Source organism: Amyelois transitella, chromosome 12 (genome assembly GCF_032362555.1).
Source record: "Amyelois transitella isolate CPQ chromosome 12, ilAmyTran1.1, whole genome shotgun sequence".
NCBI lineage: Eukaryota > Metazoa > Arthropoda > Insecta > Lepidoptera > Pyralidae > Amyelois > Amyelois transitella.
Window position 1 is genome coordinate 1,499,309 of NC_083515.1, and position 25,615 is coordinate 1,524,923.

Here is a 25,615-nt window from a genome sequence, read left to right on the forward strand (position 1 = left end):
TTGTTTGTCAATGTCAATTTCGAACTAAGCGTTACCTTTTTAAACACTGAGCAAAATACTCATACAGCCAAAAATCTTGGAAATTTATAACAAAAGCAGCAATGTACGCGCAACTGTTTCTTTTTTGAGTTGCAACACCGTAAGCCTTCCTTAAGCGGCTTTATGACCAATCGTTTCTGTTTTATATGCGCTTCAGCTATCAACGTAAAGTTACTGGAATACCGTTTGACATTACAAACGCAACTGTAACCAAAACGAAACGCAGCAAACCTGTTTCGGTTAACAAATAGCAGAATTGGCCTGCAGTTCTTCTGTTGTACATTAAATTGCCATAGGTAGAACAAAAATTGCAACAGGGGGCGTTGCGGCAGAGTACAACAAAAAACTTATAACGTTATACTTTTGACAATACTTAATAGATTTCTTGAATTTGCGACTAGTGAGTTTATAGCCTGGTATACCTATTAATGTAGGTATTTTAATTTAATATCTATCGCACTAAATGTAATTTCAAGGTACCTAAATATAAGTTATTGAATGATTCTAAATAAAGATATACAATGTTACACATAAAATTGTTTTGTTTAATTTTAGTTTGTTTCTACCTATAGTGTATACATAACATTACCATGAATGTAGTAAGGGGTGACTATGGAAATAGGCACATTCATCCAGTGCAAACTTCTGAACTGGTTTTGCGAATGAATACAGGATTCTTCTTTTAGGTGATGGGCTAACAACCTTCACTATCTGAATAACACTCCTTCAAAAAGTCATAGTCTGTTTACTCTTGTCCGTTGTCACACATTCAGCTATCGGCTTCATTCTAAATAGTACACACAATATTATTTTATACAACCATAGTACAAAACTACATACATACATAAATCACACCTCTTTCCCAGAGAGGTAGGCAGAGACCACATCTTTCCACTTGCGAGGATCCCTGCATACTTCATCCACATTTAACTCCCTTCATGCAAGCTCATCGGTTTCAGTAAAATAATTTTATAAAAGATATTAGCAAGGTGTCCCATATTTTTCCACCGGCACATTCGGGCAACTGGATGTGTAACTATGAAAGGTTCTGCTGCAAAGTTGGGATCAGATTGGAGTTGCTTAAACTCAATCTGATTCAGTTCCATGGTCATAAGGTGCACCCCACGGTAATCTACAGAGAAGTATATAACTGCGATTAACACAAGAAAAATATTTGCAAGATAACCAGAGACTATGGACAAAACAGTATTATGCTTACCCGAGAAACACTCTTTGGAGTAAAATCTTACAAGGTAGGTTCATTATCTTCTGTGCAGTAATAATCAGGTATGTTATATACAAGGTCATAGGTGCTTCTTTCCAGAGTGGCGAAGACTGAATAAGCACAGTATGACATAGTACAAGAAGCTTTGTGCAATATTGCCTTGAATTGTGACTCTGTATGAGTAAATATGATAATACTGGATAAGATTTCATACACAGCGGTTTATGGTGCCTGTCATAACTACAAGTTGAAGTATTGATGAAAAATTAAAGGGTTTACATTGCACTTGTCACTTAACCTCAATCGGTCAACGGGTGTAAAAAACAAAAACAACAGAATATTTTTTTGGGTTTTTATTTACTTACAGCCTACAACCGTCATTACTTCTTGGCGGCCGCTCCGACCTTGGATTTCTTGGTACCACGCACCTTCTTCATCCTGTTCTTACGTTCCTTGCGCTGTTTACGTGTGGGCCTCTTCTTTTCGTACAATCCGTGGCGGGCTAACCTGTGTTTCGGCTCGAATTTCTTAGCCAAGTCTAAGGTGTCGTAGATCAGCGCGAATCCCGTTGATTTACCACCACCAAAGTTGGTCTTGAATCCGAACACAAAAACTACATCAGGGGTCACTTTGTACATCTTGGCCAGCTTTTCCCTGATCTCGGTCTTGCTGACTGTGGGTTTACCAGGATGGAGAACATCGCAAACCATCTGCTTGCGCGCCAACAATCTAAAAAATTAACAAACGTTGTCAGACATAACCTGTCAGAAGCGAGGTTTGGCGTTCACGCCGATTCCAACATTTACAAGAACAGATTTCAATGATTTACACATTTACCTGTTGGTCATAAATTTGCGCGTGCGAATCGTTGCAGTTCCTTCACTCATTTTTACTTATTTTAGAGTTTTCGGCGTAAATCACGCACGTGTCTCCAACAAACTCTCACAAAAAGAAATTATTAATGTTGCCAACTGGACATAACTACTTTCCTACTATATTCTACTATCGTGGTAGAATGTAATGAGTAATGAAAGCCCAAGCCACGTCTCTAAAACAGATTTTCATTTTGTACAAAAAAGTTTTATTTTTCTTACAAATTCAATATAAATTAATTAAAAACAAAACCTTCAATTCAATTTATTTTCACATACAATTCGTGGGAACGTCGTGTCAGAATGACATTTTGTATGCTGGCAGCCCCGAAAAGAAACGCTAATAAAAATAAAAACCGGTACGTTCACTCACTCAAAACTTTTGGATCGTAATCTTTATGTTACGTTCACCGTACCAAATTTTTGTTGGTCTGTTATAAATAAGTGAGGATTTTATGTCATTGGTCTGTAAGAAATATTATGAAGGTCGATTTTTTGTGCTAGTTACGATTTCTTGTAAGATTTGGTTAAGATCATAAGTCAAGAACCGAGATTATAAAAACTAAGATTTGTAACATAAGTTTTCAGCTAAAAGATATTTATTAACGAGCAAAATGCACATATCTATTATAAACTAAGATTTAAAATAATTTACTTATTTTAAAAATGCTTTTTGCATCGAGTTTTAATTATGTACCTGAGTATAAAGACGTATTATTATTAGCTAGTGCCTAGAACCAATTTTTATTTACCTAGTTCACTCATTCTTATAAGTAGCATTGTTTTCGAACTCATAAGGATCCGAACTCGGGACCTACCATGTCACAGACAAGCCCTCGGAGTAAAGAATCTGATGATGAAGATGAAAAAGTAAAAAGATATATCTGCTCTGCCTACCTCTCCGGAAAAGAGGCGCGTAATGTATGAATTGTAACCGTTACCTTTGGCCTTACCCACCTCATGGTTTCCTTTGAGCAAAGTCACAAGCGAAAGTAAATAAACGGTGTGACCTTTATAGAAAAATCGACTAGCGACAGCGACAAACATAAAGTTGTGTATACACAGATCAATCGTCTTTGAACAGACAATTTGGCAAATCGCTCCCTAGGGACGAGTCGGGTTTTTCACGAGTGCTATTTCGGTCGGGGCGTTTAAGCAAAGACTAAGTTATTTTTTTAATGTCTCATAGAGAGGATATCTAGGCTTTTATTATTAAAGTCTATGTATGGTAGTATGGCAATAAATAAAGGAAGATATCACATTAAATAGGTCATTATTTATAATTAAATCTATACTCTAAGTTATAAGTTAAAAGGTTTCTTTTAGGCGATCCTACGAACCGGCCAATAATTGAATATTAATTCCTTCATAATGTCATCCAACTTTTCAGTCTTTTAAGGCTGTAGCTCCGTCTGTCCCGCAAGGGATAATGTGAAAAGGTGAACTGATAAAGTTGTTGTATATAGGTATAACTTCAAAAGAAATCAGCAAACTTATATTGAAGTATGCACATGTAATTGCTTATTCTTTTGATCAGGCGTTTAGAAACAGTCGATCTTTTTATAAATTTCGACGGTAAAGTGTTTTTTATTTAATTTTGGAACATTCACCTTTCTACAAAATTACATACATATTTAGGATCCGTTTTCATTCTTTGCTTTTTTAATGATCTCTAGTTATGTAACAGTAACAGCCTTATTATAAGGGTCTATAAGGTAATATTGCATGCATAGCGTTACTATTTCACCACAGTAGGTATTTCACATAAATAAACAGCAAACGCGAATATTTTTCTTCTATTCGTGTTTACTACTTCCCTGTGACGTCAGATTACACCATTAAAAGATTTCCTTAACACAACCACTTTATAAGACCTGCAGGAAACCCTCATATTTCCTCTGTCTGTTATTGGGGCTTAAATATTTGAGAGGGGCGGGGGAGGTCTACATGGCTGGTGGGTAGAAAAACCACCCTCCACCCCCTATTGATCGTTTGTTGGCGCCGGCTGTATAACGTGAATGTAAAGTGAAACGGTCGGTTGTCTTGTGCTTATAAAAAAAAAGACAATACGTAGAGATCAAAAAAGGTAAGAATTTAAATTTTGTACCTATTTATTTTCACGTTACAACCTTAGTTGTAGTCAATTCTTTAAGAGATGGACTAGCAACCTGTCACTATTTGAATCTCTATACAACTTTCAGTGGTTGTGAGACTGTTGGCTCTGCCTACCCCGTAAGGGATAAAGACGTGATTGTATGTGGTTAGAAAAGCGTGGTTCTTTTTAGTTGGGTATTTCGTTTATTTTTCTATGATTGGAGGCCATAACCTTGTAGATAAGTATTAATTTCTTCACCTTTACTATGTAGGTACCCATCAATTTCAGTACTTATGATTGTAGGTAAATCTTTACTGATGCCTATTTGCAGACTCAGAATTAAAAGTAGATTAAGAGATACCAACTTCTGACATTGTATCTATGCCCGATCTCGATAGTGAAGTAAAAACAGAGTACGAATGTCCATTATAATGGACTTTCATGAAAAAGGCTTATAGACCTAAATTTCTTTCGGGTCCTTTCGGGTTCTTTCGGGACCAGTGACCTGTAACTCTCCGAATTTCAATTCCGCCATTCGTGGTTTTCTGGTCAGCTCTTCTCTTATCTAATAAGTTTAGAACTTTTCACATTTACAAGAATAGAGCCAAATGTTTGTCCAATGTGCTATATAAATGAATCCACCCAAGAAATATCTACAAATACTTTAATAGTATAAAGATAATACTTAGTTAAAATTAGTTACACGTAATTAATTTAAAATTCTGAATCTCAATTCCATCATGTGGCCATTCAGCTGAACGTGGCCATTCGGTCTTCTCGTGACTCTTGGCTTTGTCTGCCCCGCAAGGGATATAGACGTAACTATAAGTGTATGATTAATATGAAAGATTACACCATATATTTTACATTAGGTAGTATATTTCGCAACAAGGTGTCGAAGCGGTATAGGTACGCTAACTATGAGATGTTTCAAGAGGCAAATACCTACATATTTCTAATTTAGGTAGTAGGTACCTTACGAAACAACCCTGAATACATAATACCCATTTTTGGCAGTTGGGTAAAAGTTTTGCTTATAATGATTCATGGGTAGGGTGGTGAATCCGACAAAGTTCAAAGTTGAACAATAACTTCTACTTTTTGCTGTGTCACTGACAATATTACGGCCAGAACATCATTTGGGGTGGATACAAAAATGAAGTGTAGTTCTACGAATATCCTGAGTTTTGATATTTAAGAGAATCCTACAAAATTTGGCTACATTCAAAATTAAAATATTGAGGGATCCCACAAGGCTTCACGACGTTATGTAATAAGAGTATATCAATTTCTTTTTAATAATTAAAAAGTAACCACTAGGTAGGAGGTCTAAAGGGGGCCGTTTCATCGTTATTATACTATGAATATATCGTCATGTTATCTTTTTTAAAAATTCGGACCTACAATTACAGCAAGCCAAGTTTACGAAACCCGAACTCTAAATAAATGTTATTATCATTGCTTACAGTCATTCGCCATTAGTCACTTCGACTGACACGAAGAATCACCAAAATTATAACTCGGTGAACTGCGGCGCTGTACCGCGCCGCTCCCATAACAACGCGTGTATGGGAGGCCTTACAAAGAGAAGTATACAGAGAAAATTCTTAATGGTTGCAAGTCAAAACAAGCCCAACACACTCAAACTGAACTGCGTCGCTAGAGAAACTAGCAGATACTCCGCCAGAGACCCAAGATTAAGACGCTAATAAAAAACAAAAGAGTTAAACACTGCCAGTATTCTCAAAGGTATTATTTGTAGTACAAACTATGGATTCTAATTCAGAACGCACTGTTAAAAAAAGAACACCGAAGAAAGATACAGTTAGAGATGTAGCTGTCAGAGAGTCTCTTTTATCTGAATCGACTTCAGGAATCTGCAAAGACGAGGAAGATGAACCAACCTCATGCACTTCAACATTCTCAAGTCCAGATCTAGATTTGAGTAACGTAGATCACTTAGTCACAATAACAGAGAGCAATGGCGGGTTCACAAATGATATTATTGATAAAAACACTAAACTAGACACTAAGAATGGAAAAGCAAATTACGTCAAAATTACATCGAATCCGGTGGATGATGTCGATATCGAAAAATCTGATATAAATAAAAAGGTAGCCATACCAGACGGTGGGTGGGGGTGGGTGGTAGTTTTGGCTTCATTTATTATATCTATGATAGCTGATGGAATTAGTTTTTCCTTCGGCTTACTGTATATTGAATTTTTAGAGGAATTCGAAGCGAGCAAATCTACGACTGCTTGGATCGGAAGTCTATTTATTGCCGTACCTTTATTATCTGGACCAGTTATGAGTGCACTGGTCGATAGATATGGATGTCGTAGTATGACTATACTGGGCGGCATAATTTCAACACTTGGCTTTGTCTTGGCATCGATCTCAACTACTTTGGAAATGATGATGATAACTTTTGGCGTAATTGCTGGCCTGGGCCTCGGTTTGGTATACGTCACTGCTGTAGTATCTATAGCTTACTGGTTTGAGAAAAAAAGGAACTTAGCGGTTGGTTTGGGTGCGTGTGGTACCGGCGTCGGAACTTTTGTCTACGCACCTATGACCCAGTATTTCATTGAAGAGTATGGTTGGAGAGGTACAATACTTCTGCTGTCTGGAACACTTTTAAATTTATGCGTATGTGGGTGTGTGATGCGCGACCCAGAATGGTGGATTCTCGAGCAAAAGAAGCAGAAAAGTAGCAGAGATGAGGGCAAAATGAAAAGAGACAGTGTTTCAAGGAATTCTAGCTCCTTGTCTGTAGTCAATCCATATGCATTTGACTTCGACGCCCCTACTCGTGGTAAAAGTATGGGTGGTCTGATCAGAAGAGGTGTATCACCTGAGAAAGTTATAAGACAGGAAGCTGCAAGTATTAAACGTCATCAAAATTTACTACAAATGAAGAAGAAGCAATATAAAATCGAGACACGGTCACGATCTGTCGTTAACATACCCACGTATCTTACCTACAGCGACAAGGTAATAATAATAATATTTTATGTAGTCATGTTCCTTTCATAAACAATGCAAAAACAAATTAACTTATCTTTGGTTTGTCTCTTTCAGGTATCTATGACTTTGTTGGATACCCTTGTAAAAAACACTAGCAAAGAATATGATATAGAAATAAAGTACCCATCGTTTGCTATCAGCAGAAGATGCCACAAAAAAGTAGAAGTTGAAAGTCCTGAAGAAGAAAACGATATACCTATAGTCACTTACGAAAAACCACTGCTTCAAAGAACAAATTCAGAAAAATATGGGTATAAAAAAGAAAAGGACTATGAACATTACCAACTAAAGAATCCTAGGCAAGGACGAGTATTTAAAAAATCAAAGTCCGACGAAGATAGAAACGATAGTAAAATGTTAATAAAGCAGGATAGTAAGGAGAATAAAAGAGATTGGCTCAAGAAGCAGCTTTCTGTAAATCATCATTATTTGAAAGATTTGAAGATGCCTATAAATTCTATAAGTCATAGAAACGCGATATTGAATATAAAAAGGTATAGATTAAAAGCTTCATCATGTCCTGATATATTTAAAAATTCTATGATCACGATTGACGAGAAAGAAGAGGTAAGTTTGTAATTACTAATTTTGTTAAACCTAGGTATGATAAATCACCATAAATAGACTTTGGCACAAAAACTAACTGCACATTACGGCATAATCTATTTTAAGAAATTAGTAACTTAGTTTACATTCACTTCACACCTTTGAATGTAATGAATCATTTAGTTTTCAGCCTTGTTGTAAAAAAGTGATAATTAAATGTCCTACAGGGATGATAATTTCCCTGCTTATGTTCCCGTGCAAATTTTAAAAGTCAATAAAGATAAAGGACAGGTAGGTAATAAATTTGGGAGTCTTCTTTTAAGCGATGAGCAACATCTCACTTATTGAATCTCAATTCCATCATTGAGTCATATAGATAAACGAGGCCTTTTAGTCTTTTAAAATATTGGCTCTTTCTTCCTCATAATATACAATACATAGTAGAAAGATAAAAATTACTCATGTCTTTTATTCCAGAAATGGTATGACGACTGCGTCAGCTGCCTCGCCGACATGTTCAACGTCCAACTGTTCAAGAAGATGACCTTCAACCTGCTTTGTCTTGGCACTATAATCCTGTTCATCTGGTTCATAGTGCCTTACTTCTACTTGGCCGAACATATGATCCACAAGGGGTACACTGAAGACGACGGGGCTGTCATGCTCAGCTTGATTGGCGTTACCAATACTATAGGAATGGTGAGATTTCTGTTAAATTTTACTATTTTATCGTTATTAGTAGAAGCTGCACCAATTTCATTTAGAAACACAATCCAGTTGATGATAAAGTAGGTATCCTATGACAAAGCAACAGTTATCCTGTCACGGAGTAACTCCTGTCGTATCTACGTGCCTTTCATTCACATCCGTCTTATAAAGATGACTAGGTATTACCTGTATGGACAGATAAGATTTTACTTTGATAGAAATGTTGTTATCGTTTCTAAAAAGAGGAATAATAATTCAGTGAGCTTGACAAATGGTGTTTATTTCTCTTCGTGCGATGACAACTTGATGACTGTAAGTTTTAACCGAATATATTTTGAGACAAAATTAGAGAATTCGTCTCGGAATTTGGCACAGATTGGTTTCAAAATAACGAGTAACAGAAGTTGTTTATACTGTACTTTATTTCACTAATTGTACATTTGGTTTATCAATACATTGACCATAGTTCTAGAATTAATGGTTCTTGAAAAAATTGTTAACCAAAAAAGAAATTCCAAATTTTTATTCATTCTTATGAGACACTTCAATATCAATTAATAATAACATAACTTTTGGTTTTACAACATTGGTTGACGTCAAACAAATAACTTTAAACTAAGTTTGCTGCATCCAGTGCGTCTGTGCAGAAGAATCGGTAACAAACTGCACTGCATAATTTCCTTTAGTGTGTTTAATATTTGGTTAATCAGTGTAAGCCTGTTTAATCAAAATGTGTTTTTATTTCGGTACTTCTTCATTGTATTATACGGCATTTACTTATTTGAAATTTTATTCTAATTTTGTGTAATGTCTCCCAGTCATTTACACATCATCATACAGAGTAGTTGTGAGAGTGCAATGCAAATTGTACTTATTTATCAAGACGTCTTATCTGACTTAATTTTAATGTTAAGCCCAGTTTTGTCCCAGCCAGACGTATGGAAACTGGATAGTTATTTTTGGCCAGCCTCGGTGACTGTCATTAGTCATGTGAGGCCTTGGATAGCCAGACTATTTTACTAGTTTCATATGTTTAGAAATTAGTTTGATTTGTATCACCTGCTGTTATTTTGTTTATCGATTTTGAATCTGTTTGTTTGCGTAATAACATAATATGATAACTTCGTCAATCTTTATTATCTACATCAGTCTTTATCATTTCGGGTTGCATTCGATCAATTGGTCCAATGTTCGATTCGCATTTTTCAACAATTCATAAACTTATGTGATTTTCTCGCTTCGCTCGCTCGCTTATGGTTACAACGTTCTTGATGACCTAACAAACCTACCTAAATCATTGTTAGAAAATTTTCAAATTCGGGAAACTGTTTGTAAAATCTTGACGCAAGTTGTTTGAGATCAGAACCTAATGAGACAGAATAATTCAACACATTCCATACTTACTTATTTAAGTAGCTACCATAGCAAGGCTACGGTACCTTATTTAACATTTCTCTTATTGCTTCCAGGTGGGTTTAGGCTGGATCGGTGACTTTCCCCAAGTCTCCATCGGGAGTCTTTACGCCTTCTGCCTCATCCTCTGCGGCGCCTCCGTCGCCGCTCTACCACCAGCCGCTACCAATTATTGGATTCTCGCCTCTGTAGCGTCGGCTTTCGGTCTACTTTTCGCTGCATCCTTCACGTTCACACCAAGTTTGCTGGTGAAATTGGTGTCTTTAGACGACTTCACGTCTGCGTACGGATTGGTGCTGCTTGCGCAAGGTATCGGTCATCTGATTGGTCCTCCGTTGTCAGGTAAGAAATATTTATTTAATTTTGAATTTTTAAACACGAAACTTGAATTAAGGGTGAAAATACAAAGAAAAGAAACAGGTAAATTAATACTAAAATACAAAGGTAAATAAAAATAACAGTTAATGATATAGTAGTTGTAAACCTATAGCCTATTATTAACCTATTGTTGTTTTAAAGTACGTTAATAAATTAGTAGTTAAGTATTAATAAAAAATATATATTAGGTCTATTTTATACGAATTTCAGATTTCAAGTGAGAAGCTTCACCATATTTGGTAGCTAACTGAACGAAATATTATGATCAAAAGGCGCAACCCGGGTTTCTCTATAGAAATCCAAAGAATAAATACATAAATTTATTCACCGTTTGTCCAGGTTTGATCTACGACTTGACGTTTTCCTGGGAGTTGTCTTTCTACCTTGCTGGTGGCTGGATCATGGTGTCAGGTCTTCTCATCTCCCTCATACAGCCGGTCAAGATGTACCAAATGAGTCACGCTGAAAGGGATGACCGTAGCGAATCTAGTGCATAAAAAACACTTAATATTATTATGGAACTTTAAAAGCCAGAGTCCACCAAACGCAGAACAGTAGCAGTTAAAAGAAATTCTTAGAACTCGACGCAAACTACGCTACGCTACTGAACTGCGTTTGGTGTGCTCGGGCCTTAAGAATTTTATAATATTCTTGCGAACCATAAATTAATTAAATAGATCTTACCATCGAATTAAGACTAAGGCGTGGATTATAACAAAATCTCAATTTATAAACTTAAGACAATACAAGTTTACATTAATTATTTCAATTTTAATAGCTATGGTATTTAACAATGGAACTAAGTATAGCGTCATGGCTTAATTTTTTTTTTTTTTTTTAACGCCACGCTATTTAAATGCATCTATAAATTGTGCGATATATGTACGTATTTACCTTTTAGAAAAAGGGCCATTGCCAAAACCATTGCTAGGAAATTAATTTAATTCAAACGACATTAATTTATATAATTTTTGACACGAATAAGAGTCAAAGTACACGTAAAGTAGAATGTCATAAATTTAATTCAAACGACATTAATTTATATAATTTTTGACACAAATAAGTCATAGTACATGTAAAGTAGAATGTCAGAAAGCGGTTTCTATGAGAAAGTTATTAATATAGAACACCAGGATGTGCCGTATCAGTTGACTATTGAGATGGCAAGTGAAAGAAGCAGTTGGAAAAAACTAAACTGCGCTGACCCCACGTTAAGAGTGAGAAAAGGTTACTTAATACTACAAAAGGTAATCTAATAAAAGTCACTTTTAGGTGGATGTTTGAAATCCGACAAAGTGAAAATAGAAATGTCGAAAATCGGACCCTGGGCCCCGAAGCATGAGGCAACGAAGCGAAGTGGGCAACTGGGAACACGCAAAGATGTGAGAGAAGAATTCAAGTCACTGTCTACAAAATAAGTGATTAAGAAGAATTAAATATTTGTATGGCACGTTATAAATTGGGAGTTGGAAATTAGGAAGTTTATACAATGTTTATGCACAATGTATTTTTAATAATCTAGTATTTTTCCTTGTAATGTATTTGTTATTAGTACAATAAGTATTTAATATTATTATAAAATAGACGAAAATACTTAGGTACCTAACTATTGTATTTCCTCGATATTTATTCATGTTTTAAAAATATGAGCATCAGTTATATTAAAATTATTGGAAACATGTTTGCTTTATTATACTTTATTTCACTTATTTTTTTTACTTATCTAACCCATGGATGTCGTAAAAGACGACTTAGGGAAAGGCTAACAAGCTAGAAGGAAGCTCTTTTATAAAGCGCAAGGATAAAAAGGAGAGAACGAGTTGTGCCTGCGACTACCATTGGGTAAGTCATGTTTTTTACACGAAGTGACTCCTGTAATTCCCCTGCACCTTAGCAGGGGAATTACCTTCACCTCCAGTTGGCTGAATTTGTAGGTTTCCTCACGATGTTTTCCCTCAACTTAAGAGCATGGGTATTTTTCGATCGTCCATCACGAGATTTCCGATACTTTAGAATAAAACCGTCTGTTTTCCATGGATGTCGTAAAAGGCGACTAAGTGACAGTTGGCACAGTACAATTGCAAGTTTATGCTGGCTTGGTAAGTAGCATATGATATGTAAGTATGCCTATTTTATTATTAGTACTTTGATATTAAGTAACTTTGTAATAACGGATAAGATTTATTTAAATTTAAAACTAAGAATCAGTCATCATATCAATGACTCATCATATATTATTGTTTTTTTTTGTTTCTTGTTCTTTTTTCAATATTAATTTCCTCCCACCCTAAGGTTCACTGGAAGATATTGCTTTAGCGATAAGTCCGCCTTTGTACCTCATTACCTGTGTTTTTTTTCTGTTTTTCTTTTTTTTATGGTGCAATAAAGAGTACCTATATAGAAAAGGTGCTCACCTGCAGGTAATAGGGTTGCATGCTTGAATTTAATTTTGTGAGTGTATTTTTTTAGAATGTAATCATGTAATCTGTTGGTGTCCCTAAATAAAGAAACAAGATACCAACTTCACAAGACAAATCGTCAGATATTGCAGATAAGAATCATGTTACTTATTGTGAAATTTCTTGATAGCGGCCACACACAGATTTTTGTGATCTTGAGTTTCAACAAGAAAGTAATACCTAATGTAATTACGTCTTTATTCCTTGCGGGGTGGACAGAGCCAATATAGTCTAGAAAAGCTCTTAAACTAAATGATAGAATTGAGATTCAAATATTGACAGGTTGCTAGCCCATCGCCCTAAAGAAGAATCCCAAATTTATAAGTGTATCCCTTAGTCGACCTCGTTTACGGCATCCATTGAAGAGAGAGAGAGAGAGAGTCTATTATTGCTCTATTATTTTTTCTAATGGTGCCAGGAACCACACGGCAAAAGTTTTACCATGGTCTGCTAGGTCGCCTGATCTGAATCTAGATTAGTAACAATGTAGATTGCTTGTGTTGTCAGAGGAGCGGTTGCTATGAGCACTGTTAGTGAGTGACTGGCGGCTGATTACTCTTTCTTTACTATACCGTATCATTGTCGACATAGATTTATAAATGTAAAAGACATGACGGATATAAATTAGTCAATTTTCCGACAAAAAAAAGCCGCGACCTCGCGATTATTTTGAGTTGATGCCTTTCTGAGCGTTGAAAAAAAATAACTTAAAAATTGTACTACGTTTTCTAAATACCTACTTGCAAAATTCCATCAAAATCGAACCATCAGTTCGAATGTTAGCGCGTCATAAACATTTGTAAGTATTATTCCTGATTATGTTAAGAGGTAGGTACCTCTCAACATAATCAGGAATCTAAAAAAGGACATAGGGTTCTTTTTATCCCGGTAAAAACTATAGTTCCTGTGTGATTTGCACAAAACCTGTATTCTTTTGTAGGTGGCGTTAAATTTGCGCGGGCAAAGATGCTGGTAAAAGCTAGTACATACATAAAATCATATAATCAAGACTATATCCCTTGCAGGGTAGACAGAGCCAACAGTCTTGGAAGACTGAATGGCCACGTTCAGCTATTTGGCTTAATGATAGAATTGAGATTCAAATAGTGACAGGTTGCTAGCCCATCGTCTAAAAAGAATCCCAAGTTTGTAAGCCTATCCCTTTGTCGCCTTTTGCGACAAATGAATGTAAAAGCCTATTATTTTTACTACATCTACCCTTTGTGTTAGGTTTACTCTCAAAAATGTTCTACAGCGTTGCGGTTATAATAACAAAAATCTCTGGAACCTATGGTTTTAATGAGATTTATATATATATAATTTCCATGTAAACGACTTTGGTTTCTGGCACTTCAGAATAGAACCTCTCCATGTCGTTCCCATGAATATCGTTAAAGGCAACTAAGGGATAGGCTTAAAAACTTGGGATTCCTCTTGTAGGCGATGGGGCTAGGAACCCTAGGAAAACTAGGAACTGTTACTATTTGAATCTCAATTCCATCATGAAACCACACAGCTGAACGTGGCCTTTCGGTCTTTTCGAGACTTCAGGCTCTGTATATCCCGCAAGGGACATAAGCGTGAAAATATATATGAACGTCTTTGGATCTCGAACAACTAGTCCATCATAATCCTCAAAGTCAAAGGCACACTCTTTTGGGAATAAATATAGAATTGGTTGTAAATTTTGGTTGAAATCAAGATCTATAAGTATATGCAGCAGCTAATACGCCATGACTAAAGAGAAGGAGTTCTTTGAAGCAAAATGTTTACATTGCTCATTTGAATATACCTACTAAGACTAGGGTCCTATAAGGAAAACCTATGATCACATGCTAAGGCAGAACTGCGAGCTGTTCTGTACGAGGTAAGTCCTCACAACTAAAATACTTTAACCTCGAGATCAACAGAATTAGCATAAACCGAGACAATTCTGGATGGCACAGTTGCCGCTCAAACCTCGCCGCATCTGGATTCCAACGCCGCTTCTAAATCTCACGACATCTACACGTCAATTACAATAATTATACGTAAAATTCCACTGATAACGTGATCTGAATTCGCTCAAACAAGAGCGAAGAGGGTAAACAATATTATCGTTGGGAAGATAAGAGCATTTGTGTCCATCGTTCCTTAGGGATCGGTTGTGTGTGAGAAAAAAAAAGTGAAAATAAAAAAAAATGCGGTTGTGCAGTGAGAGGCGTGGCGTTCACCGTCTCGCCTCGACGGTGTAACGAACGATGCCCAGTACCCAGAAGTGCTGTGTGCTCAAAACGGAACGCACGTGCATTAAAAAACCCAGTGAGAACGATTGTGAACACTCAATTCTCGTGTTACTTGGTACGTAGTCGATTTTTTTACCATAATAACAACTGTTTGGACGTATTTTTAGCATTATGTTCTTGAATGAATGGAACGCGTTGATGTGTATTCGATTTTAGCGCAATCAACTCCTTTTGTGAATATATTGCCTGTGAAATACCGAGTTGTTATCGATATTTTGTTGTGTTTACATTTACCGTGCATTTGATATATAGCATGTGTGAAATTGTTAAGAAAATCTGTTAATTTGTGGTTGAAAAAATCTTATGTATTTACATAATACTTAATTTATAGTGGAAAATGTTTTGTGAATGATACGGCAAAACGGAATAGTGTGCCAACCTAAAAAGTGGGATAACATTTCTTTGTTATACAAAGAAATGCGATCGAAAGATCTAGAAATGGCATTAAAATTCACATGAAAAAAAATATAAAAATAGATTTTCGTTAATGGAAAAATACAGTGATTTGAACCGGTGCCCGTCTGGTATGAGTCAGTATTCACAGGAAATATGTTGTAGGCATTCGTCGCTGTGTTCTGTAATACTTTTAATTTTAACCTAGTCTATTCTATACGGCTTCTCTACTACGGTAGAGCAGGTAGCGTCAACATAAACAATGCATTAAAATTTTTATAAATCAATTATGCTTTTGTTACATTTTTGGATGTTGTTCTATTTTAAAATTATTATTATCTGTAAAGAAACTAATTTTACTTTATAACACCACTTATATTTATATGCTACAGTCTTTTAAACTTAAGGACTTTATCTATGGTACTCGTATTGGGATGGCTAAAAAATATGTGCTTTTAATTTATGTTTAACTCACGATGACAAAAAACCAAGTTGTGCAGAATCGATTGACGATACTATCCAATTAAATCTTATATATAAAATTCCCGTATCACAATGTCCGTTCCCGTACTCCTCCGAAACGGCTTGACCGATTCTCATGAAATTTTGTGAGCATATTGAGTAGGTCAGAAAATCGGCCAACATCTACTTTTCATACCCCTTAGTAATAAGGGTAAAGGTCTAGTTAAAAAAAATGTTAAGGGTGGAACTTAACATTTTTTTAACTAGAAATTACTTATAAAATATTTATGGCAAAACAACATTTGCCGGGACAGCTAGTTGTAGTGTAGTATAAAATAAAGGACAAATAAATGTCACAAGCTTATTATACACCTCAAAGGTACAATAGGTGGACTTTAATGAATTAACCTTTAGAAAATAGCACACAAATAAATAAACCGGTGTCAATTTAAGAGTGAGAAAGAAAAATAAGCACGTGTTTTATTCATAGATATGCATAAATAAGAATATATATATGGTGTATGTGCCGTGTGGTTCCCGGCACGAATACAAAAAAGAATAGGACCACTCCATCTATTTCACATGGATGTCGTAGAAGGCGACTAAGGGATAGGCTTACAAACTTGGGATTCTTTTTTAGGCGATGGGCTAGCAACCCTTCACAATTTGAATCTCAATTCTATCATTAAGCTAAATAGAGAAACGTGGCCATTCAGTCTTTTTAAGACTGTTGGCACTGTCTGCCCCGCAAGGGATGTAGACGTGAAATGTAAAGATCGAAAAGATTTGGCGAATTTGTCTGTACCTGTCCCGCTCACAATTTATTATGCCTTGAGAATAATAAGACTGTTCAATTAGTTAGGTACTTAATTTATACCTATCTCACTATTGTTATCAATTTATTGAAGCCATTGTGATTGACATCATTCATTGTTAATTTGCATTGCTAATAAGCCAATCCGGCAGAAATAAATCAAAACTATCAAACACTTAGTTTTATAAAGTGCACATTCGTTATTTATTTATTACGTTAAGCGGTTTGGCTAATTTATAATAGGATTGAGACTTCAAATAATGACAGGTTGCTAGCCCATCGTCGAAAAGAAGAATCCCAAGTTTATAAGCCTATCCGTTAGTCGCTTTTTACGACATTCATGGGAAAGTGGGCCTATTCTTAAATGATGAAATCTTAATTTTATAATTGATAAGCCAAACAGCTGAACGTGTCCTTTCACTATTTTCAAGACTGTTGGCTCTGTCAACCCCCAAGGGATATAGGCGTGATTATATATTGTTATATTTTATACTAGCTGTGCCCGCGACTTCGTCCGCGTGAAATAGTTATTTTGGGCAGCATTGAAGCCCAAAATAAATAATTTTCCTTTATTTCTTCGCTCCTTATAGTTGCAGCGTGATATTATATAGCCTAAAGCCTTCCTCGATAAATGGTCTATTTAACACAAAAATAGTTTGTCAATTTGAACCAGTAGTTCCAGAGATTAGCGCGTTCAAACAAACAAACTCTTCAGCTTTATAATATGAGTAGGTATAGATTTAAAGTATAAAAACACGAAAAGTTTTGGCGAATTTGTCTGTGCCAATACCTACCCTACTGACTAATTATTACGACTTAAGAATATTTATACCATTATATTATATTAACCCATGAAATAAAATTCATCCCGAGGAAATATAATAAGAAGTTACGCTTGTAAATCCTAAGATAATTGTTTATACATTAAACAACAGGGTTAATAATAGTCGAACGAGTGATTGATTGTACAATTCTAACATGATAGTGATGAGGTCGATGACATTCGACTCTGTTCAGTAGGTCACAGAGTATTAATTTATACACAATACAGATTTGAATGGCTTTCTAATGAAAGTTACGAGCATACATATAGTCACGTCTATACCCCTTGCGGGGATAGACAGAGCCAACAGTCTTGAGAAGACTGTAAGTTCACGTTCAGCGGTACAGTTATGATGTATTTGAGATTCAAATCTAAGATTCAAATATATTGCCAGGTTGCTAGCCCATCGTCTAAAAGAAGGGTCATAAGTTTATAAGCCCATCCCTTTGTCGCCTTTTACGTCAAACATGGGAACGAGATGGAGTGATCATATTATCGTTTTATATTTTAGCTCAACGTCAAATTTTTTATGCTAACTCTACTTTAGTTTCTCTCAAAGGCGCACTTTCGCCAAGTCTCGAGGGGCCCATACTAATGTCATTTGTCACTTAGGGAAAAGATTTGGATTTTCGTATGTTTGTAACGAATAAATTAAAAAACTATTCGACCGATTTTGATGAATTTTGGTACACAGAATGATCCTTAGTAATAACATAGACTTATTTTTTCTGGTAATTCCCACAGGAGCGTAACCTCGCGCTATAAAACTATCGCTGTTCAGTCTGACATCATAATAAAAAGCGGAACAGCGATAGTTTTCCGAGCGATATAAATGGCGTCGCGCGTGCCAGTACCTATACTTATTGTTATATCAAGAAGTGTCAAGTCAAAGGCTGGAGGCGTGTGAATTTTTTGTTCCTGCAATTCTTTCGTTATCTTCGTAAATATTTATAATTCTTTAATCTATAATGCAAAGTGCTTACCACGATGAATCGATCTTAATCTCTAGGTCAGTGTGCGGTGTCAATGACCTCATAATGAGTGACGACAAATCAACTGAATCGGCTTCTTAATTAACTTAGATATCGCTTTTTCTAAGTATATTTTTTTTCTTAAATAGGCAATTGATGTTCCTCAATCTCTTGTGGTAAATTTATTTTCTACGACACTCCACTTAAAGCAATTGAAATATTATATCAACATCACTATAGTACCTACCTACCTACTATAGAAAACATTAGGACAGTCTTTATTTATTTAAAACTATTAAGCCTTTAAGGTACAATTCATTCATTCATATAATCACGTTTATCTATATCTCTTGTGAGGGAGACAGAGCCAGCAGCTTTCAAAGACTGATAGGCCACGTTCAGCTGTTAGGCTTAAATGATAGAATTGTGATTCAATTAGTGACAGGTTGATAGCCTATCACCTAAAAGAAGAATCCCAAGTATACGCCTGTCCCCTAGTCGCATTTTACGACATCCATGGGTCCTTTTCTTTTTTTATAATGGCGTTGGAAACCTCACGTGGTACACATAAGTGAATTTATTCTTTTTTATGGTACCATTTTAAATTCAATACAGCTACAGCAGGCAACATTGAAATTGAGAACTTCCATTTTTGGAAATCGGTTAAAAAGAAAGCATTCATCACACCTTTCACACAAATGAATGGCACTCCGTCTGTCTGTTATCTTATCTCCGTAATCTATAGATTAGTCTTTGTTCTTGTGAGCTCAGCAAACATCAATGAAATCCCTTTGTTATATGATTATATGAGTACTGTACAAACTCCTATTTTGAGGTTATTACATCTGTCACTTTTTTAGACGTAACTAGCTGTGCCCGCGACTTCGTCCGCGAAGAATAGTTATTATGGGCATCATTGAAGCCCTCAGGGATGACTTCTCCCCGTTTTTTCACATTTTCCTTTATTTGTTTGCTCCTTATAGTTGCTGCGTGATGTTATATAGCCTAAAGCCTTCCTCGATAAATGGTTTATTCAACGCAAAAATAATTTTTTAATTCCAACCAGTAGTTCCTGAGATTAGCGCGTTCAAATAAACAAACTCTTCAGCTTTATAATATTAGTATAGATTATTATGAGTAGGTACCTGTACAATCTCCTATTTTGAGGTTATAACATCTGTCACTTTTTTATACGTTATGTGATTTACATCACTTGCAACTTTTACCAAAATCTTTTTCTTTCCTCCCGGCTCTAGTCCCGGTTACATCCTCACCTCTTTGGAAAGGAGCCAGCCAGGTGGAAGATCTTCCTTTTGGTGACGGTCGAGCCGAATCATGGCTCCGGCTACACTGGTTTTACGCGAAGCCACTCCCGTCTGCCTGCCCAACATTTGCGCGCGAACTTAACTCACATTCAGTTGCTTGAATGTGCAGGTTTCCTCATGATGTTTTCCCTCACCGTAAGAGCAGCGGTGATATTGCTACTTAATTATTGTAAACTAATGTCGTGTGATTTCCGGTGTTTTAATAGAATCACTCCATATGTTTCCTAAAAACTTGGGATTCCTCTTGTAGACGATAGGCTAACATCGCAGGCTAATCTTTCACTGTTTGAATCTCAATTCCATCATAAAGCCATAAGCTATACGTAGAACGTGGCGCTTTTGTCTTTTCAAGACTCTTGGCTCTACCTACCCCACAAGGGATATAGACGGGACTATCCTACTAATATTATAAATGCGAAAGTTTGTAAGTATATCAGGATGTGAGTATGGATGTTTGTTACTATTTCACGCAAAAGCTACTGAACTGATTACAATAAAATTTGGTATGTAGGTAGCTGAAGACCCAGAATAACATATAGGCTTTTTATCCCGGAGTTCCCGCGGGATTGTTAGGGTTTAAATGTGTATGTAATGTGTACTAACATAACTTTAAAAATATTCAAAAACCTGTGCAAAATATACTTTTATTCGGGCACCTTTTAATCGACTACTGACGCTTTTCAAGACATTTGTATACATCCATAGACAAAAGACGAATTACATTTCAAGAGTAAAATGTTATGGCGATATTTGCATAATAACGGACGTAAGTACTAACCCAACGCCAGCCCTCCGCGGCCCTTACAGATTACAACTACGTCACTGCTTCACATTTTTGTGTCACGGTCATTTTCAGATTGAGGTACTGGTATAGATATGTATACTATGGCTAGGTTATGTGAATAGTATGTTTTATACTATCAAGACAAGTGCCGTGTGGTTCCCGGCACCAATACAAAAAAGAATAGGACCACTCCATCTCTTTCCCATGGATGTCGTAAAAGGCGACTAAGGGATAGGCTTACAAACTTGGTATGCTTTTTTAGGCGATGGGCTAGCAACCTGTCACTATTTGAATCTCAATCCTACCATTTAACCAATTAGCTGAACGTGGCAATTCAGTCTTTTCAAGACTGTTAGCTCTGTCTACCCCGCAAGGGATATAGACGTGACCATATGTATGTATGTAAGATATAGGGCAAGAACGAACTTTCTTAAGCTACCACGTATGTCTTTGTCATAAGTATTTGTATATCCAGGCAGACTTTGATAGATTCGGATTTGTGTGGCAACGACTTAAGCTGCTCTTATACTACAGACAGACAGACAGCTGCACAGACATATACGTAGAAATAACAACACCGCCTTTTTGATTGGCGTCAAAAATTGTGTTTTAAAGTGTCAATGACATAAGATTACAAGACATTGTAGCAGTTGTACAAACAATACAGTCTCTTAATTCCGACTAACAATAAATATTATAATAAGCACAGTGTGTTTGTTTTACGTAAAATGTGTAGCGTACGTAATTGAGATTAGTTTTGAAGGACATTGGAATTAATGTAACATTTTATACGATGATTCTACGCTGCAATACTCTTTCTAAGGTTCGCATTCAGCTCCTCCCGAAAAGAGATGTCAAAATCAGTACAGTACAGTATCTATGCAAAAATGCGTGGAATTTAGTACAGTTGTTTTTGACGTGAAAAACAACATTTTCCAATTTGTATGTCTACAGCGTTCCCTGTTTATGTAATCCATTGGCATGCATAATCAGCCTTTGCGATGTCAAGCCAAAAAATTTATAATTTCCTACTTGGGCCCGACGGAGATGGTTTAGCCAGACATTTGTTCACCAGGATTGGTTGGTTAAACAAAATATTAGGTCAAAAACACAAGTCACAGGAGATACAAGAATTAAAAAAAATATTGTAACTATAATGAACTATTATCATAATACGATTTAAAAAATCAGTTCATGTTTAACTTCTGTTTGTTGCAATGTAGATAATGCTTCAAAATTCAGTATTCATATCTCAAAACAAAAAAATTGGGGTAAAATGCCGCCTCGGCCGGATGGGGGTAGAAAGGAGCGGGTAAAAAGGATGAGTAGGTGAAGCGGTAGACCGGTCTGGGTAAACCGAAGAATTCTTGCTTAGAAGTGGATAGTAGAAGTAGAAGAGGACCCCAGGCCCCGAGGCTTAAAAGAAGAGGGTGCAACTGGGAACACGCCAGGATGAGAGAGAGATATTAACTTAAAATAACATATTGCATGCGTAAAACCCACGTATCAAGTGACAACCATTACAACACAATTAATTAGGCTTATATGTTAGTGCATTGTTATCTAATCGAGCAAGGTCATAAAGATTGTCTGTCACACGAGTTTTCAGGGTGTCTGTAACTCTTAGAGTTATGTAAATTTAACGCAGCCAAAAAGTGTGAAACGATGTTTTTTCATTTTTCAACGCCTAAATTTTCATTACAGCACCTATGTAAGCTTTTATTTCCAATTCAAAACTTTTATTCATTACAAGCTGTGCCCGCGACTTCGTCCGCGTGGAATAGTTATTTTGGGCATCATTGAAGCCCCTGAAGGATGAATTATTTCTCTTGTTTTTTTCACATTTTCCATTATTTCTTCGCTCCTAATAATAGTTGCAGCGTGATGTTATATAGCCTAAAGCTTCCCTCGATAAATGGTCTATTCAACACAAAAATATTTTTTCAATTCGAACCAGTAGTTCCTGAGATTAGCGCGTTCAAACAAATACACTCTTCAGCTTTATAATATTAAGTAGTATAGATTATGGGATATATCAATATCATCATTTAATAATTGTCATAACTTTTGGTTTCACAACATTGGTTGTCGTCAAATATATAACTTTAAATTTAGTTTACTTCCCCTTTGGCGTCAGTGCAAAAGAAGCGGTAACATACTGCACTGCAGCATTTTCTTTAACTACGTTAAATTCGCAATTATCTTGACTTAGAATAGAAATGTGGAAAGAGAAATGATTTTCATTTTGATGGTTTCTGAAGTTGTCTTATCATTGTACGGGATCTCTTAAGTATTTGTTTTTTGTGAAACAGAATTTCGTTGGATGTAAAAGCACCCGGCAGTGCCGTGTGGTTCCCGGCACCAATAGAAAAAAAAAAGAACCATTCTATGATGTCGTAAATGTCGACTAAGGGACGGGCTTAAAAAATCATTCATATTAATCGGATAGTCGCTCCAAAAAAAACATACAAATGATGGCATGGTCGTTAGGTATAACATTCCTCTTTTTGGAGTCGGTTGAAATGTGATTTTTTTAAATTTTTAGTATCGAATATTGAGACAGCATTATTTAAGATACACAAATAAGTTACCTCCAGCTGTAGTCTAAATATACCTACCAGCGTTGAAAAATCAACAACGCTCGAGTTGGTGTGACGTCATCAGTTAAAAATAACCCTGGTACTCGTTCGTGGAGGGACTTGAATGGGATTTCGCAGGAATTCAATACAGTATCTTCTCTCTATCTAGTGCCGTGTGGTTCCCGGCACCAATACTAAAAAGAATAGGGTCAATCCATCTTTTTCACATGGATGTCGTAAGAGGCAACTAAGGGGTAGGCTTATGAACTTGGGATGCTTTTTTTAGGCGACGGTCTAGCAACCTGTCACTATTTGAAAATCAATTCTATTATTAAGACACACAGCTGAACGCCTATTAGTCTTTTCAAGACTGTTGGCTCTGTCTACCCCACAAGGGATAAAGACGTGACTATATGAACTATATGACTATATAAACTTAGGATTCTTCTTTTAGGCGATGTGCTAGCAACCTGTCATTATTTAAATTTTTCTATCTATTTTTATTTTATATTTTTATTCTATCTATTCTCACAAACCCAAACAGCCGAACGTGACCTATCAGTCTTTTCAAGACTGTTGGCTCTGTTTACTATATATGTATGTATGTATGTAACTCGTCCCGTTAACGGTAGTGCAATGTTTTGAAAAGATGTTGTTTATTTGTATTAAAGCCCTTTATTATTATTTCCTCTTCTCTATAAGGCGACTAAACCAGTTAGCCTTTACAAGGTTAGTGCCTTCCAAGAAAACATGACTTTTTATTTTAGTCAGGTATTTCTACAAGATCTGCTATAAACTAGTTATCCGTAAAGATTGCATGTGCTATGGAATTTTTTAAGCACCTCTTAGCATCATTTTAGTGATAAACTAGCTGTGCCCGCGACTTCGTCCGCTTGGAATAGTTATTATGGGCATCATTGAAGCCCTCAAGGATAAATAATTACCCGTTTTTTTTTCAATTTTTCCATTATTTCTTCGCTCCTAAAAGTTGCAGCGTGATGTTATTTAGCCTAAAGCCTTCCTCGATAAATGGTCTATTAAACGCAAGAAGAATTTTTCAATTCAAACTAGTAGTTCCTGAGATTAGCGCGTTCAAACAAACAAACAAACTCTTCAGCTTTATAATATTAGTATAGATAAAATAGAAAAATCGACAAACTTGCTTTGTTTTTCACATGGCCATGATAATTAAGTGTATTTCATTCAAATACTTTTCATACCGAATTCGCACCATATTAAATAAAATTTTTGACTATTTTTTATCAGGCTCTAAATTTTGTATTATCGTAAATATTCGAACGTAAGCATATGAAAAATAAACAAATTCCGTGAAATCATTTCATGTATACTTACAAACTTCTCAGAAATTTATTTTACATACATACGGTCATGTCTAATCCCTTGCGGGGTAGACGCCGTTTACGGCATCCATGGGAAAGAGATGGAGTGGTCCATGTGGTATTCTTTTTTGTATTGGTGCCGGGAACCGCACGGCACGGCACGGCAAATTTATTTTGTTTTTCCATAAAAATATTCGCAAACTGTACTTAGATAGTACAAAATTATGACTTTTTAGATCCAATGATCAATGCACATTCGAAATGAATGTGGATGTATGTAGAGATCGTAGCAAGTGAAAAGATGTAGTCTCTGCCTGCCCCTCTAGGAAAGAGGCATGATTTGATGTACCTACATATGTATGGTCAGCCCGGAAAAGTAATAAATAAATATTTACTATATCAATTATCTGCTGTTTGTTTTAAGTAGATAAACTGGCGCCAATCTTCGTCGAAATATTGCAAAAAGTTGTTAATTTGATAACCGTAATGATTAGGCGAGGTCAAAAGTCCCACTTTGACCTTACCGTTGCTAACCTGCCTAGTAAACAACATTAATAAGTTTTAACAATAAAGTTATAAGCATTACACCATTGGTCACTTAAAATTTTACGACAGAGCCTTCATGAGCACGGGATCCCTTTCATTCGACTAATTTTTTTGTCCTATTTTTGTTTGGCATAACGAGTAACGCATACTATTTTTTGGTATAATTGGTTTTGGCATACTATTTCAATAGGCATAAATATAGTTAAGACTAATTTATTTTTTGCGCGGAGCAGATGTAGTGTAATGCGCTATAAGGCGAGTACTTCTTAGGTTAGGTTAGGTTAAAGGTTAAAGAAATATGCCTAAAAAGGTATGTCAAATAATATTATGCGTAACAATTATTAGGGTAAACAAAGTATGCCATGTAAAATTATGATACAAAATTTTATGCTAATAGATAGAGAACCCCTGTGCACACTAGCCTTTATAAACGAAAAGTGTCATTAGTATGGTGACGTGTGGTTCCCGGCACCAATACAAAAAAGAATAGGACCACTCCATCTTTTTTCCATGGATGTCGTAAAAGTC

At 35.9% G+C, this 25,615-nt stretch overlaps 3 protein-coding genes across 3 annotated transcripts in view; 2 read left to right on the forward strand and 1 right to left on the reverse strand.

Moving 5' to 3' along the window:
• Positions 1-1,602: 1,602 nt before the first annotated feature.
• On the reverse strand, positions 1,603-2,260 carry LOC106137060 (small ribosomal subunit protein eS24). The gene is made up of 2 exons (XM_013337810.2): positions 2,102-2,260; positions 1,603-1,993 (listed from the first exon to the last, which is right to left on the reverse strand). The coding sequence occupies exons 1-2, from the start codon at positions 2,149-2,151 to the stop codon at positions 1,645-1,647; spliced, it is 399 nt and encodes a 132-aa protein (XP_013193264.1). The 5' UTR covers positions 2,152-2,260; the 3' UTR covers positions 1,603-1,644.
• Positions 2,261-6,001: 3,741 nt separating this feature from the next.
• Positions 6,002-11,986, forward strand: LOC106137058 (monocarboxylate transporter 14). The gene is made up of 5 exons (XM_013337807.2): positions 6,002-7,228; positions 7,316-7,828; positions 8,285-8,506; positions 9,985-10,270; positions 10,646-11,986. Exons 1-5 carry the CDS (start codon positions 6,002-6,004, stop codon positions 10,801-10,803), a joined length of 2,406 nt encoding a protein of 801 aa, XP_013193261.1. The 3' UTR covers positions 10,804-11,986.
• Positions 11,987-14,753: 2,767 nt separating this feature from the next.
• The window catches only part of LOC106142672 (monocarboxylate transporter 14), a 31,618-nt gene continuing 20,756 nt past the window's right edge, over positions 14,754-25,615 (forward strand). The window contains exon 1 of the mRNA XM_060946990.1: positions 14,754-15,105. The gene's annotated coding sequence lies outside the window, so the exon portion shown is untranslated. The remainder of the gene's footprint in view (positions 15,106-25,615) is intronic.